General features: G+C 54.0%; 1 protein-coding gene across 4 annotated transcripts; it reads left to right on the top strand.

Annotated features, from left to right (window-relative positions):
• Positions 1-5,439: 5,439 nt before the first annotated feature.
• On the top strand, positions 5,440-12,788 carry Mapk11 (mitogen-activated protein kinase 11). 4 transcript variants are annotated; one of them, XM_075960307.1, is made up of 12 exons: positions 5,440-5,664; positions 8,300-8,429; positions 8,600-8,658; positions 8,751-8,862; positions 8,957-8,986; positions 9,070-9,117; positions 9,199-9,313; positions 9,638-9,709; positions 9,899-9,978; positions 10,633-10,711; positions 10,786-10,959; positions 11,517-12,788. In XM_075960307.1, the coding sequence occupies exons 1-12, from the start codon at positions 5,549-5,551 to the stop codon at positions 11,594-11,596; spliced, it is 1,095 nt and encodes a 364-aa protein (XP_075816422.1). In that variant the 5' UTR covers positions 5,440-5,548; the 3' UTR covers positions 11,597-12,788. The 4 variants fall into 4 exon arrangements, with proteins under 4 accessions (XP_075816422.1, XP_075816420.1, XP_075816423.1 ...); XM_075960305.1 differs by having other exon boundaries at positions 8,936-8,986; XM_075960308.1 differs by having other exon boundaries at positions 5,458-5,664; positions 8,259-8,429.
• The last annotated feature ends 1,505 nt before the right edge of the window (positions 12,789-14,293 follow it).

The raw sequence follows: 14,293 nt of genomic DNA, 5'->3' as shown, positions 1-14,293 counted from the left end.
CTTCTGTCCCTATGCACCTTGGGCCTGTGCTCCTCACAGCCCTTTTCTGGATGCAAAATCAGCCCTTGTGTGGGCCAATCAGGGATCTCTCTGGCCACAGGGATTAGGCTAGCTCAACATCTTGAGCTTTAGCCGCCTTCAGCTCCCACACCCTCTACTGACTTTCCTCCACCTTTTCTCTACTGGGCTTTCCGCCTGGCAGGAGGGGGAGGAGTGTATGCCCTATCCTAACCTTGCATTCCCCACACTTGTTTCTGCAGTTGTTTCTTTCCACCTTGTGGGTGCTGGGGATCAAACTCAGGCCTTTGGGCTTGGTGGCCAGGCAAGCTCCTTGGACCTCTGAGCTGGCTGGCTAGCCTTCCGTACCTGTTTGTAAGGTATGGTGGCACTTAGAGCACATGTTTTCTAGGCACATATGTATGAAGATTATGTGCGCACAGAGTTTCATGGGTGCCTTGAGATCAACTTCCACTCAGCGCCACAAGATGTTGAGGGATACAAAGTCCATGGCCGGAGAACCAGTGGTGCACGAATTCCAGGAACCTGTCAGTGTGTGTCTTAGCTCCTGTGCTGTTGCTGTGAGGAGATCTATGACCAAGGCAACTTACAACAGAAATCACCTATTTGGGAGCTTGCTTATAGTTTCAGATGGTTAGTACCTGACCATCATGGTGGGGCCTTGGTGGCAGGCACACATCGCTACTGCACTGGAGCAGTAGCAGAGAGCTCACATCTGGTCTGAAAGTTGCAGACAGAGACAGATTGCAACTGACATTGGCCTTTGAAACCTCAAAGCCCACCTCCCAGTAACAAACCTCCTCCAACAAGGCCACATCTCCTAATCCTAAACAGTCCACCGAATGGGACCAAGCATTCAGACATGAGCCTGTCTGTGGGTCTGTTCTCACTCAAACCACCGCATACAGAGCTGGACTAGCTCTCTGACTGGGCCAGCCTGGTCTACAGAGTGAGTCCCAGGGTAGGCCCCAAAGCTCCAGAGAAACCCTGTTTGGTTTGAAAAACCAAAAAGAATCGACGGGGCTGGTGAGATGGCTCAGTGGTTAAGAGCACTGACTGCTTCTCCAGAGGACCCGGGTTCAATTCCCAGCACTCACATAGCGGCTCACAGCAGCTATCTGTAACTCCAGTGTGCATGAAATAAAGTTTAAAAAAAAAAGAAAAAGAAAGCCGGGCGGTGGTGGCGCATGCCTTTAATCCCAGCACTTGGGAGGCAGAGGCAGGCGGATCTCTGTGAGTTCGAGACCAGCCTGGTCTACAGAGCTAGTTCCAGGACAGGCTCCAAAGCCACAGAGAAACCCTGTCTCGAAAAACCAAAAAAAAAAAAAAAAAGAAAAGAAAAGAAAAAAAAGTACTCCAGGGCTAGTATGAGTTAAACTGAGATGTGCAAACAGTGAGAGGGCCTCATTCCGTTCCACAAGAACAAGGTTATCAGTGGGCAACACTGGCTGACCTAGAACGGCTGACCTAGAAGGGGCTTTGTAGACCAGAAGTGGCCTTGAACTCAGATCTGCCGACCTCAGTCTCTTAAGATTAAAGGTGTATGCCACCACACTCTGCTCCACAAACACTTCTGGTACAGGCACCATACTAGACAGAGCCCAGGAGCAAGCTGGACCAGTGGGTGTGTTCTTGGGGAGCCTCCCATGCTCTCCAGAGACCTACTCAAGTCACTGTTCTGCAATAGGAAGTGAAATGGCCATTTAGTTTTGGTTGGATCCAAATGCTGTCTGTGGATCCCATCCTTCTGAACTATTCCCACAATGCACTGGCACATTCTGTGTCTGGTTAGTCCTGATCTGAGGAGCTGTAAGGCCATCAGCCAACATCCCTCTGAAGTGATTCTTCTGTGATCCAATAACAAGACTCTCCTGCAGAGATGGCTGGCCAGGAAATCTGAACTAAGTATCACTAAGCCAGCAGGGGTGAAGGGGTTTTGGAATGCAGAGTTGGGATAAAAGAACTGGGAATCATGGGGCCTGGCATCCAGAATGGACCCCTGAAAACTATCTTCTCATTTGGTAGAAGCATACACACTGCTAAGCTTGGGGGTGCCTGGCAGTCCCAGTAGGTTCCAGGTGGGGTGTCCATCCTTTCTCCTCACATTCCTTCAAGGGTAGACAAGTGTATGTAGAGATTCAGGGCTTGTCCTGCACTGGAAATCAGCAAGGGGTAAAAACTTGGCCTCTGTGTTAGAGTGCTTAGGGATGGGGAGGGGCATGAGACCAGCCTTGAGGTGTAGCAGCATCACCAACAATCCCAGGGAGGAGCTTGCCTATACGTCCTCATCTTCTTTCCATGGTACCAGAGACAACGGAGTAGGGTGAGAAGGGGCTATGGTCCTCAGCCTCTAGTCCCTAAACCAGCACCTTCCAGAGTTATCTTTTACAAAGTGCGTTCTGACCCACTGGCAGAATCTGGGCTCTGAGTGGGCAAGCTGACCACGGGGAACTGACACAGCTGTCTAATTGAAAAGGGGGCTCGAGCATAGGGAGGCAATAGAAGACGGGGTTGATATTTAGGGGTGGCACTAAGTCATAGCAGAGGATGGAGATAGGGTCCTGGGATTTTTAGGTTACAGCCCTTCTCCCGACTCCCGACCTCCGCTATCTGCCCTCTATTGCTATGCTACCCTGTTCCTGCTTCATGGTTACCCTCACTACCAGCTCAAACTCAAGTGGTTCCTCCCTGTAGTGTTTGTTTTGATCCCACACAATCCGCAGAAGGCACCTGATACCTGTGGTTTGACACAGCAGGTGGCAAGGGGTGTCCAGAGAGAATCACCATTGTATGAGAGCTAAGCCTGGCTAGGCCTAACCCCTGGCTAACAGTAGTCAACTCTGACCACCTGGACTTGTTGGGGGCAGAGGTCAGGAAAATTGATTGGAGGCTCTCCTGGGTAGGTGGCCGCTATCCGCCTAAGCCTTCATCCTGTCCCCTTCCCCACTTTTCCAGTTGAGCCAAACTGGGCATCCTTGGGAATGCAGAGGCGAAGAGGCAGGTTACCCTGGTAACTGCCTGGCCCTGCCCTGCTGCTGTACAGACAAAGGCCACTACCCTCCCCCCTGGCCACTGTGTAGGCAAGTTTCCCAACCCCCCACCATCACCCAGGGCTCAGTACCCTCCTCCCCCGCCTTTAGCTGAAGCTCCATTAGTTTTGCACAAAACCTCAACCCACCCCTGGGAAAGGTACTTTCCGAGCTCTGCATTGTCCCGAGCAGTGGGGGCTGGGGCCACCCTCAGGTTCTCTGGCTAGGCTCCAGAATTGAGAATAGCTCCCAGAGGGAAAATTGGTGCCAAGGATGGCCTGCGGCTTGGGCGAAGTCTTGGGAGAGGGACAAGGGACCTAGGCTTGGAGCTGTTTCCTTGGCCCCCTACTGTGCCCCGGGATTCACCGTAGATACTTCTAGTAGTTCATACTTCATTAATTTGTTTTAGGTTAGCTGACAATTTTTGTTTTGCTGTTTCTTCACAGGGTTTCTCTGTATAGCTCTGGCTGTCCTGGAACTCTGTAGACCAGGCTGGCCTCTAACTCAGAGATCCACCTGCCTCTTCTTCCCGAGTGCCGGAATTAAAGACATGTGCCACCACCGCCCATCTTATTTCGTTTGTTTTTTTGGGGGGGGGGCTTTTTTTTTTCAAGACAGGGTTTTTCTGTAGCTTTGGTTCCTGTCCTAGAACTAGCTCTTGTAGACCAGGCTGGCCTCGAACTCACAGATCTGTCTGCTTCTGCCTCACGAGTGCTGGGATTAAAGGCGTGTGCCACCACCGACTGTCCACAGCCCATGGTTGAAAATTTTTAACTTATAATTTACATGGTTATTTATTTATTTATTTTTGAAACAGGTTTCTCTGTGTTGCCCTATCAGTCCTGGAGCTCACTCTGTAGACCAGGGTGGCCTTGAACTCACAGAGAGCCACCTGCCCGCCTCTCTCTTTGTGATTAAAGGCATACACCACCATACCTGGCCTTTCTTTCTTTCTTTCTCTTTTTACCTTGAGACAGGATGTCACTCTGTGGCTTCAAATTCACTGTGCAGCCCAGAAAGGCCTTGAACTTGCTATGGTCCTCCAGGTTCAGCTTCGTGAGTATTTGAATTACAGATGGAAGCCACCATACTAGGGCCATGTTCTATTTCTTTATTGGCAAGGTTGTAGTGTGTGTGTGTGTGAGACAGGGTCTCTATTATATAGTTCTGGCTGTTTTGGAACTCACAATGTAAATGAAGATGGCCTCCAACTCACGGAGATCCACCTGCTTCTGCCTCTTGAGTGCTGGGATTAAAGGTGTGCGCCATGACGCCTGGCTTCATGTTCACTTCTAAACGTGACTAAAAGTAGGGCCTACAGCAGTGTTTCTCAGCCTTCCTAATGCTGAGACTCAAGAGTTTCTCATGTTACGGTGAACCCCCCCAACACAAAATTATTTTTGTTGCTACTTTATAACTAATTTTACTACTGTTATAAATCGTAATGTAAATAAATATCTGTTTTCTGATGGTCTTAGGTGACCCCTAAGGGGTCGAGACCCACATATTGAGAACCGCTGTCCTTGAGTAACACATAATCATGAGGCCTTACTGCACATGAGAGCATCCACCTTGGACACCAGGAAAAGGGAGTTTTCTGTGTTTGGTGACAAACTGAACTTGCACCTGGGTGGCAGATTTGCGGAGACATCTTGTACTAATGCTCTGAGAAAGTCAGGACTGGGTGCCTTTCGCGGGTGTCAAGTGATGTGGGTGCTTCATTCGAAGAAAAAAAATACCCAGTATCAAAAAGTATCCATTTGGGGACCAAACCTTGTGGCCACAACCATGGTGCTGCTGCTGTCCCTGGTCCTGACTGGCCGCCGGGAGCTCACCTCTTCCAGGAACTTCTAGACCCAGGTTAGGGTAAGATGCGGGGTAGACACGTCTCCTGAAGGCTGTCGCCAAGGTAAGTCTACTAGAAGGTGAAGCAGTAATGCTAAACGGAGGCGTCCTCCTCGACCAGGCCACAACGCGCCTCCCACAGTGGGGACCTGGGTTAACGCCACGGCGCTGTTCTTTAACCTAGAGCCTTTAGTTTTTACGTGGTTAGTGTTTTTTTGTTCTGAAAGTATTCTTGCCATGTGCTGTAGCTCGCTTTTGACAATTTCACCTCATTTCTGAATAAGGAGTCTGAGCTGGGACCTGGGGAAGGGCGGGGAGAGCGTGTGGCAGAAGGTGAAGGTGGGAAATACAAGCGCTTTCTCCTTTGTCGCCGTCTCCGAGGGGCAGGAAGCTGGCGTGTCTGTCTCTGGAAAAACCCCCCTCCACCTTCCCCTCCCATCCTTCCCCCCACCCCCACCCCGCTACCCCGCCTCCGGTCGCCTGGCTGGGGAAATCCGCCCGGCCTCGGCCCCGCCCCGCCGCCCCGCCCTGCTGCGCCGCAGCCCCCCACCCCCCACCCGGCTTTGCTCAGCGGAGCTCACGCCTGCTGGGCGTGGGGCGCGGGCCGGGTGCTGCGCGGGGTTACGGGGCAACTCGCTCCTGCTGCCGCTGCGGATATGTCGGGTCCGCGCGCGGGATTCTACCGGCAAGAGCTGAACAAAACAGTATGGGAGGTGCCGCAGCGGCTGCAGAGCCTACGCCCGGTGGGCTCCGGCGCCTACGGCTCGGTCTGGTAGGGGCCGGCGAGGATCTGGTGGGAGCTGGGCGGGAAAATGTGCGCGACCCTCCAGCGCGACGTGGGGTTCCCGGCGTGGGGAGGGGCCTCGCCCTGCCTCCGCCCCCGGCCGGCACGCTTCCGAAGAATGAATGGGGGGAAGGGGACACGGTGGAAACTTTCCTACTAGATTCCACTCGTTGGCAGGGAGGGGGGTCCTCTAACGTGCCCCCATCTCTGATTCCTAGTTTCCCCCACTAAGGCCGAATCCCGCGGCGTCACAACTGGCGGGAGAGCAAGTCTCTGGGGGCCGCTAAATGGAGCAGCCATCAGGGTTATTTGGGGCAGAGTCTAAGTAGTTTCAGGATCTAACATGCCCCCAGACCCGAGTATTTGAAAAGGAGGCACCCAGTGCGGTGAGGAGACCTCTCCTCTTCGGAAGGCATCAAACTGTCCCGTAGATCCTACCCCCTTCTCCAGTATCCCAGGAGTCTCAGACGGAGGCTTGAGCAGAAATCAGACATCTTACCCTCCTGTCTACACCCTACCCCAGTTTACCCAACAAAGGATCTCGGGATGTAGCCCCACAGCTAGGGCTTGAGGACCAGGGGTTAGAGTCTTGATGGGGCAGAGTTCGGGTTGGCTGAAGCCAGCTAGCTCTCAGGCACCTGGGACTGAAGAATGGGTGCAGATAGTCCGTGTTGATAGGCTGGTCAAAGGGTGTGGACACTGGGAATGGGGGCTGAGGCTCAAATCTTGGATCTTGTGCTGTCATTGGCCTGTCACCAGAAGCCTGTGTCAAATCTCTCCGGCAGGGCTGCTGATGACATCTTATAGACTCTTTAATATAAAGGAAACCAGTTACCGGGCCCACAGTGAGCTGGGTCGCGGGATTGCACCTCATGTCTGTAGCCTGTAATCCCAGCACTCTGAGATGGATAAGCTTGTTCTCCATGAACACTTTATCTTCTTCTTGCTTCTTTCTCCCGGGTGTACCCCCCTCCACAGTGAGTAGAAACAGGATACCTCCCAAAATAACCAAGGAGCAGAACAGAGGAAAAGATAAGACAGGCTGTGTCTGGGATGCTTATGGGCTCAGCAAATAGAGGATGGAGTTACACACAATCCCGTTAAAAAATAATACAGTAAATTAGAGGGAGGGAGGGAGGGGAGGAGATAGAGGGAAGGAAGGGAAGAGAGGGAGAAGATTGGGTGGGTGGGGAGAGAGGTGAAGACTGCTTGCAGAGAGCTTGGACACTGACTCAGATGGAGTCATCCGGGACTGGCTGTTTAGGAGTTACTGGGAGATAGCCAACTTTCCCAAGTGAGTCCCAGGTCCGGCTCTACTGATCTGTGACCTGGGTTTGTTCAAGTTGCACTATTGAGGTTGGTGGTAGGATGCCAGCTCCTTGTAACTCAATTGTTCAGATGCGGTGGAGCAAGAGGATCTGCTGCTCTGGTGGCCACTCCCTTCGCACCTCATCCCAGGAGTTATTTAGACATTTTGCTTATCGCAGGGAGCCAACTACTCTCTGCTACTTTTTAGTCCCATGAACATCCCAGACCCACCATATCCTGTCCTTGCCTTCCCTCATCTTGTGGAATGGGTGGAATCCTGTCTCCACTCACCGCAGGGAAGGGTACACCCCGGGATGAAGAGACTCAAGAGCGAGAGACTAAAGCCAGCTGGGCTCCTTCAGTGAGTTCACAGCTGCTCCAGTCTTGAGGGCGGTGGGACCAGAACTTGGGAGAAAGCTCTATGACCACAGCTCCTGATCATGCTGGTCTAGGTCCCACCAATCTAGAGGACATGTCCTCATTTGCTCATTTGAAGCTCTCCAGTGAAGGACAAAAGGATGAAGAGGAGCCGGGTGGTGGTGCAGACTCCCGGCACTCAGGAGGCAGAGGCAGGCGGATCTCTGTGAGTTCAGAGTCAGCCTGGTCTACAGAGAGAGAGCCAGAGCAGCCAGGGCTACATAGAGAAACCCTATCTCTAGAAACCAAAACCAAAACAAACTAACATAAAAGGGTACAGAGGTGGAGGGTTCTCCCGTCTCTGGGGAGTGGTAGTGGACCAGAGACCCCCCCCCAACCCACTCGAGATGAACATTCCCTTCCACCCAGTTATAAATTGTGGGGGGGGCTTTTTTTGTGAGACAGTATTTCACCAGCTAGTGTTGAACGCATCTCAAATCTCTTACTTCAGTCTCCCCAAGAGCTGGGATTACAGGCATGAACCACCGCGTCCAACTTCACTTATAAATTAGGATGCAATAAACATCTCTTCCTTCCGCAATCTGATGTGCAGAGGCATGGGGGTGGGGAGTCATGGCTTGGAAGGTAAGCCTCCCTTGTTCATGGCGTCAGTGAGGAAGGAGAGCTGCTTGCTTAGGGAGTGTCCGTGGGCATAGTTGTAGCGTCTTTTCCAGGCAGCGGCCTCGTTCTGAGTGGGGGCTTAGGTTTGGGCTAGAATCAAGAGAGAAAAGATTGAAAAAAAAAGGGGGGGTCTTCTAAAGGAGATCCAAGAGGGGCGGCGGGGAGAGCAGGCAGGGACAGGCTTCCTAGGTCTTGGGACCAGCAGCGGAGGCTTGCTCTCCTGCACTCCGGCGCAGGGTGGACTCAGGCCAGGCGCTCGCACTCGCCCACCTTGCAGCTCGGCCTACGACGCGCGTCTGCGCCAGAAGGTGGCTGTGAAGAAGCTGTCTCGGCCTTTCCAATCGCTGATCCACGCGAGGAGGACTTACCGGGAGCTGCGCCTACTCAAACACCTGAAGCACGAGAACGTGAGAGGGCGGGCCAGTGGTGTAGGGATTGAACAACGGACACCGCCCGGTGGGGGCGGGAGCGAGTTGGGCGGGGCCTTTTGGGGTACGCCTCCATATGGGCGGGGCCCGGACCTGTCGGGCGTTGCCTACAGCTGTGTGGTGGTCCGTTCTCTTGGGTCCCTGACCAGGTCATAGGGCTCCTGGACGTCTTCACGCCGGCTACATCCATCGAGGATTTCAGCGAAGTGTGAGCGGCCTGGGCAGGCGTGGCGGTGGCCTTGAGAGCTTAGTCGGGAAGGGGGTAGCGAGACACTGTCCTAACTCCTGACCCTGGCACAGGTACCTGGTGACCACCCTGATGGGCGCTGACCTGAATAACATCGTCAAGTGTCAGGCACTGAGTGATGAGCATGTTCAGTTCCTCGTCTATCAGCTGCTGCGTGGGCTGAAGGTGGGGCGCGTGGGCTCTAGGGTTCCCTCCAACGCCCTGGGTTGGGGCAGACCGGGTTGGAGCCTGGGCTCAGCCGGTCTGCCCTCCCCTGCAGTATATCCACTCGGCAGGCATCATCCACAGGGTACGTGCAGCTGTGGGAGAGGGCGAGGGTCAGACACTACTCGGGCTCATAGCTACCACACTCACACCAGGTCCACCCTGCAGGACCTGAAGCCCAGCAATGTAGCGGTGAATGAGGACTGCGAGCTTCGGGTAAGGAGGATGGGGGTGTGAACAGTGGGGATGCAGAGAGAAGTAGGTGTCGTGGGTTACATAACACCTGTGGTCCTCCAGATCCTGGACTTCGGGCTAGCGCGTCAGGCTGATGAGGAGATGACCGGATATGTGGCCACACGTTGGTACCGGGCGCCAGAGATCATGTTGAACTGGATGCACTACAACCAGACAGGTGCTGTCGACCGTCAACAGTCGCCTTGTCCTATAAGGGTGGGCAGACAGTGCTCACACCAATGTTGACGGAAGGTGACAAACCTGTGGGCATAGGGAGAAGAGCATGCCTGGAGCTCTGAGTGAGGGGCAAGGGCTGGGTGGGACCAGCTTTTAGATTGGTGGGTGTCCCCACACCTCTTCTCAGGGTAGGGTACAGAATAAGGGCACCACTGGCTTCTTTGGTCCTGGCTTTGATGAGGGGTCACTGGGCAGGCTTCTCCCGAGCTCCACAGGAAGGCTTTGGGTAGCATACTGATAGAGTCTCCTTATTCTCCCCCAACAGTGGACATCTGGTCTGTGGGCTGCATCATGGCTGAGTTGCTCCAAGGGAAGGCCCTCTTTCCTGGAAATGACTGTATCCTTGGGGAGCAGGGTCAAGCTGGGGTCTCATTCTACAGGGTAGGGGTGGTCTCCAGCCCTTTTTCGAAGTCTTGCTTCTTATGCTATGACACGTGGGGTTCCCTGTCCGGAGCCACGGCGCCACAGTGTACTAGGGGCTGAGGATGTAAAGGCTTGGCCTCCAGGTGTTTCCTGAGCTAGGCAGACATCGACCAGCTGAAGCGAATCATGGAGGTGGTGGGCACACCCAGCCCTGAGGTTCTGGCAAAGATATCCTCAGAGCATGTAAGTTAGTGACCATCCACCCATCCATCCATTTGTTCCGCTGACCAAGTACCAGTCATGTTGGGGAGGTGGTGGTATGCAGATAAATGGGCAATATATCAGAGACATGATCAGAGCAGGATAGAGCTTGTACTAGAAACTCAACCCCTTCAGGGTGAAGCAGGAGAATCAGGAGGACATTCCAGGTAGGAGAGACAGTGGAGACCAACCGACCAACACTGACAAAACTCCTCTGGCTATAAACGGTAGAGGCAGGCGAGAGCAGAGAAAGCTTAGAACATTTGGCTTCTGCAGACATCATTAGAAGCCAAAAGGAGGTCTGGAATCCCTAGACATTTTTGTTGTTTTGTTTTGGGAGACGGGGTTTCTCTGTGTAGCCCTGGGTGTTTTGAAACTTGCTCTGTAGACCAGACTGGCCTTGAACTCGGAGATCTGCCTGCCTCTGCCTCCAGAGTGCTGGAATTAAAGGCGTGCACCTCTACTACCCAGCTAGGGAGCCCCTAGACTTCGAGAGCAAGACTCTGGCTTGCTGGTGCACCTGCCAGGCCTGTTGGAATGAATGCATCAGGGCCGTCTCCTGAAGCCTTCTGTTCAGTTTGGGGCCATGGAAATCGAGGGTAGTTAGCCCTCCAAGCCCTTCTTATGTGTCCCCAGGCTCGGACATACATCCAGTCTCTGCCCCCTATGCCCCAGAAGGATCTCAGCAGTGTCTTCCATGGAGCCAACCCTCTGGGTGAGGACTGGTCCTGGGTCTCGGTTGGGCTTCAGATCCAGGACTGGATGTAGTGTTGACCCTCGCTCCTCTAGCTGTAGACCTCCTTGGAAGGATGCTGGTGCTGGACAGTGACCAAAGGGTCAGTGCAGCAGAAGCCTTGGCTCATGCGTACTTCAGCCAGTACCATGACCCTGACGACGAGCCAGAGGCTGAGCCCTATGATGAAAGTGTCGAGGCCAAGGAGCGCACCCTGGAGGAGTGGAAGGGTGAGCACGGGGCGAGGGGCACGGGAGAGGGCGAGTGGCACAGGAGAGGGCGGGGGGGCACGGGAGAGGGCGGGGGCACACGGGAGAGGGCGAGGGCACGGGAGAGGGCGGGGGGCACGGGAGAGGGCGGGGGGCACGGGAGAGGGCGAGGGGCACGGGAGAGGGCGGGGGCACGGGAGAGGGAGCGCAGCCCAAGAAGTCTGTGGGTTGCATTTTCTCAGAGCAAGAGTTTATGTTTCATGCAAGAAACTCCCCCAGAACTTTCTCCCAGTAACCTGGGAGGGGGAACAACATGACTGCACTCCAGAGTGAAACATGTAAAGAGGCGTGTGTGTGTGTGTGTGTGTGTGTGTGTGTGTGTGTGTGTGATGAGAGAGACAGAGAGACAGAGAGAGAGAGGCTTGGAGGACAGCGTGGGGTAAGGCAGGCTCTGGTTCTCAGCTTAGGCAGTGGTAGATGTGGGCTGGGAAGCAGATGCCACACATGCAGGTGGGGAACTGGGTTGTGTGTGTGGGCGGGGACAACAGCACAATCTCACCCTTTTTTCATTCCCTCAGAGCTTACTTACCAGGAAGTCCTTAGCTTCAAGCCCCTGGAGCCATCACAGCTACCTGGCACCCATGAGATTGAGCAGTGAGGCCTGAGGGGAGGCCTGAGCCTGCCCCCCTTTCCTCAGCTTTCCAGTTTTCCTCAGGAGGTGCCTCTCAGGCAGCCCTGACCCTTAACCTGGGACCCCTTGCCTTGAGAGAACTCTACCTACATACACACACGGATGCACGTATGTGTTCATATGCCTGCCGTCATGTGTTGGAGGCTGGGCAGTAGCGTTTCTGGGCCCACCTTGTGCCCACCCAGGTTCTCCTTGGGACCTCAGTGTGTGGGATCTTAATGGGTCCCTGTCTGGATTTCTTCTGCTCTTGAGAACTCTCTGGACTGGGAGGAAGGCAAATGGGCCACGGCACCTGGAGACTCTGAGGGGCTGGGAGTCCCAGTGGTTGGAGCAGCTCTACCTGGAAGTGAGTGGATGAAAGCTGAGGCCCCCCTCCAAATGAGTGGCATTCCTTCTGGGGGTGGCAAGGCAGAGGCCATCACTAGATACTGAATCAGAAAAGCTGGCTGCAGCTTTGTGTTTACCTGTGAGGTGTGGGCAAGTGGGCAAATGAGTGTACGCTCCCGGTGCACACATCAGAGCATATGCAGGCGTGTGCTGGTGCATATGAATCTGTGAGCACCCGAGGGGTCAGCAGCCATTTCTGGGAGGGCACCTAAGCTGGAGACACTCTTGCCTCCCCTCCCCCAAGTTCCTGTTGCCTACTGGGTCTTGAGAGCCAGCTGTGAACTAGATTAAAACCCTGAGAGGTGCCAAGATCCATCCAAAAACCTGGAGTTTCGGCTAGAGTGTAGGAGCTGCTACAGGATCCGGAGGCAGAAGGACACACTGCCAGCTGGGAAACGGATGAAGTAGGGGGTGTAATCTCACGGATGCTGGGTGGAGAGCACCCATGGATATGAATTTGGACACTCTTGCCCCTGGACCTTGAGTCAAAGCTGACGAATGTTTTGTCCACATTCTACCTCCCCCTACCCTTGTAGCTCTACAGCTTGTCTGGGGTGCTGTGGTCTGTGAGTCATCCCTTATCTGCCCTCTTCCCGGAGAGGAGCTGCCCAAGTGATTTTTGAGGTAGGACCCTGTTTGAAGACACACTGGGATGTGGCTCCTTCCTGAGGAGAGGATGATCTCTTGCTATCAGGGACCAGGGGTCTCTGGATGTCAAGTGCCTGCACCAAGAGTGCACAATAAAGGGGCTCTCTTGCTCTTATTTGTGTGGAAGGCTCCAGACCCCATTGCTTCTACTACTCCCGTTGCCTGGAGGGGTGGTTGGATCTTGTGCTTGGCCCACTTGCAGCTAGCTTCACAGACTTGGCACATGTTGCACTCCCTTGACCAGTCAGTGAGACCAGTGGCCATTTCTGGTACCATCACAGCTCCGTAGAGAGGTCAAGAACCCAGGAGACCAGTGCAGGATAAGACCCACAGGCTAAAGGGGGAAAATGATGTGATAGCCATCACACATTGGTCCCTGCTGTTTTATGTACATCGGGATTTAGTGGACAGGCTTGACTCCTTCTTGCTCAGTGATGGGACTGGCTCTGGGGTGGGGTGGTGGGGTGGGATTGTCTCTGGAATAAAGGCCAGTTCTTCCTCAGGGCTTGGACAGGATACGGGGAATAGCTGTCCTTTCCTTCCTGGCTAAGGCAAAAAGGTTACTTTACTTTAGCCCAGGATACAGCCAGCACATGTATCAGGCCTGTGTCCTGAATCTTGGACCTCCAGAAGCCTTAGCCTGGCAGCTGGTCCAGGAGAAAAGCTAGAAGACCAGAGCTAAGCTGGTGTTGGGGGATCAGGAGTAGGAGTGGGACCAGATACAAGGCCCTAGTTCCCAAGCCTGGTCTGAATTGGTCCCCTACAGAATAAAGAGGGAAACTGGGGAGTTTGTTGGAGGATGTGGGTGGGTGGTCAGAGGCCTCCCAGCGGGCACAGGATACAGGCAGATGTGGTTTGAGTGGCCCAGAGCTTCCCTGCCCGCTCTTGTCTGCTTGCGAATGTGCCACATCACCAGCGGCTGCCCAGGTGTAAAGCTGCCCTGGCTGGCCTTGAGCTGCTGATTCACGGCAGCAGGCAGGCAGGCATGGAGGGAGGGGAAGAGAATTCTGCGGGATCTTGTTACTACTCATCAACCCAGTGGGATCCTGGAATGGACTCTGGTCACCAGGCTGTGGGAAGGATGGTTGCTTTATCCTCCCGGTTCATCTGGTTCAGGACTTGGCCAAATCCCAGAGAAGAAGCTCACATGGAGGCATCAAGCTGAAAGTCCACATAGGATCCCCTCTTTTTTTCTGGGGGCAGGCACACACTTTAGCTTATTCTGATTTGAAGGCCAAACTGGATAGCAGGTGAGGTAGATACAGGGGCCAGTCCTATTCAGTACTTAAAGCAGGCACTCCACATACCAGGTGGGGGCCAAGGCAGGGAACAGAGGGGCAAAGGGGCCCTAGAAGAGTCTATATGATCAATCCCTCTGGTTCCTAGATTAGGAAATGAAGAGCCAGTGCTCACAATGGGGTTGGGAATGCAACCTGAGATGTCTGGGAGACAGAACCAAATACCTCTTCCATAGAGAAGAATGAATCAGCCCCAGGGGCGGGGCATCCTTGGGAAAGAAGAGTTAAGCCAGGAACAGGAAAACAATTGGGTTGGGTGTGACTGGTAAGTGGGCAGGTGGACCTGACCTGGGGCTGGCATAGAAGTTGGTGAACTTAAGTTGCTAGAATG

The sequence above is a fragment of the Microtus pennsylvanicus genome, chromosome 2, assembly GCF_037038515.1.
Source record: "Microtus pennsylvanicus isolate mMicPen1 chromosome 2, mMicPen1.hap1, whole genome shotgun sequence".
Taxonomy (NCBI): Eukaryota; Metazoa; Chordata; class Mammalia; order Rodentia; family Cricetidae; genus Microtus; species Microtus pennsylvanicus.
Note: the sequence above shows the minus strand (reverse complement) of the source record. Positions and strands in the feature narration are given on the sequence as shown.

What these genes read in the sequence shown, in the direction of transcription:
- Mapk11 (XM_075960305.1), top strand. Translation starts at nt 5,549, where the DNA reads ATGTCGGGTCCGCGCGCGGGATTCTACCGGCAAGAGCTGAACAAAACA. An exon ending in AGCTGCTGCGTGGGCTGAAG is followed by an intron (nt 8,863 to 8,935) that starts GTGGGGCGCGTG and finishes GCCTGGGCTCAG; the next exon opens with CCGGTCTGCCCTCCCCTGCA. An exon ending in CACCCTGGAGGAGTGGAAGG is followed by an intron (nt 10,960 to 11,516) that starts GTGAGCACGGGG and finishes TCATTCCCTCAG; the next exon opens with AGCTTACTTACCAGGAAGTC.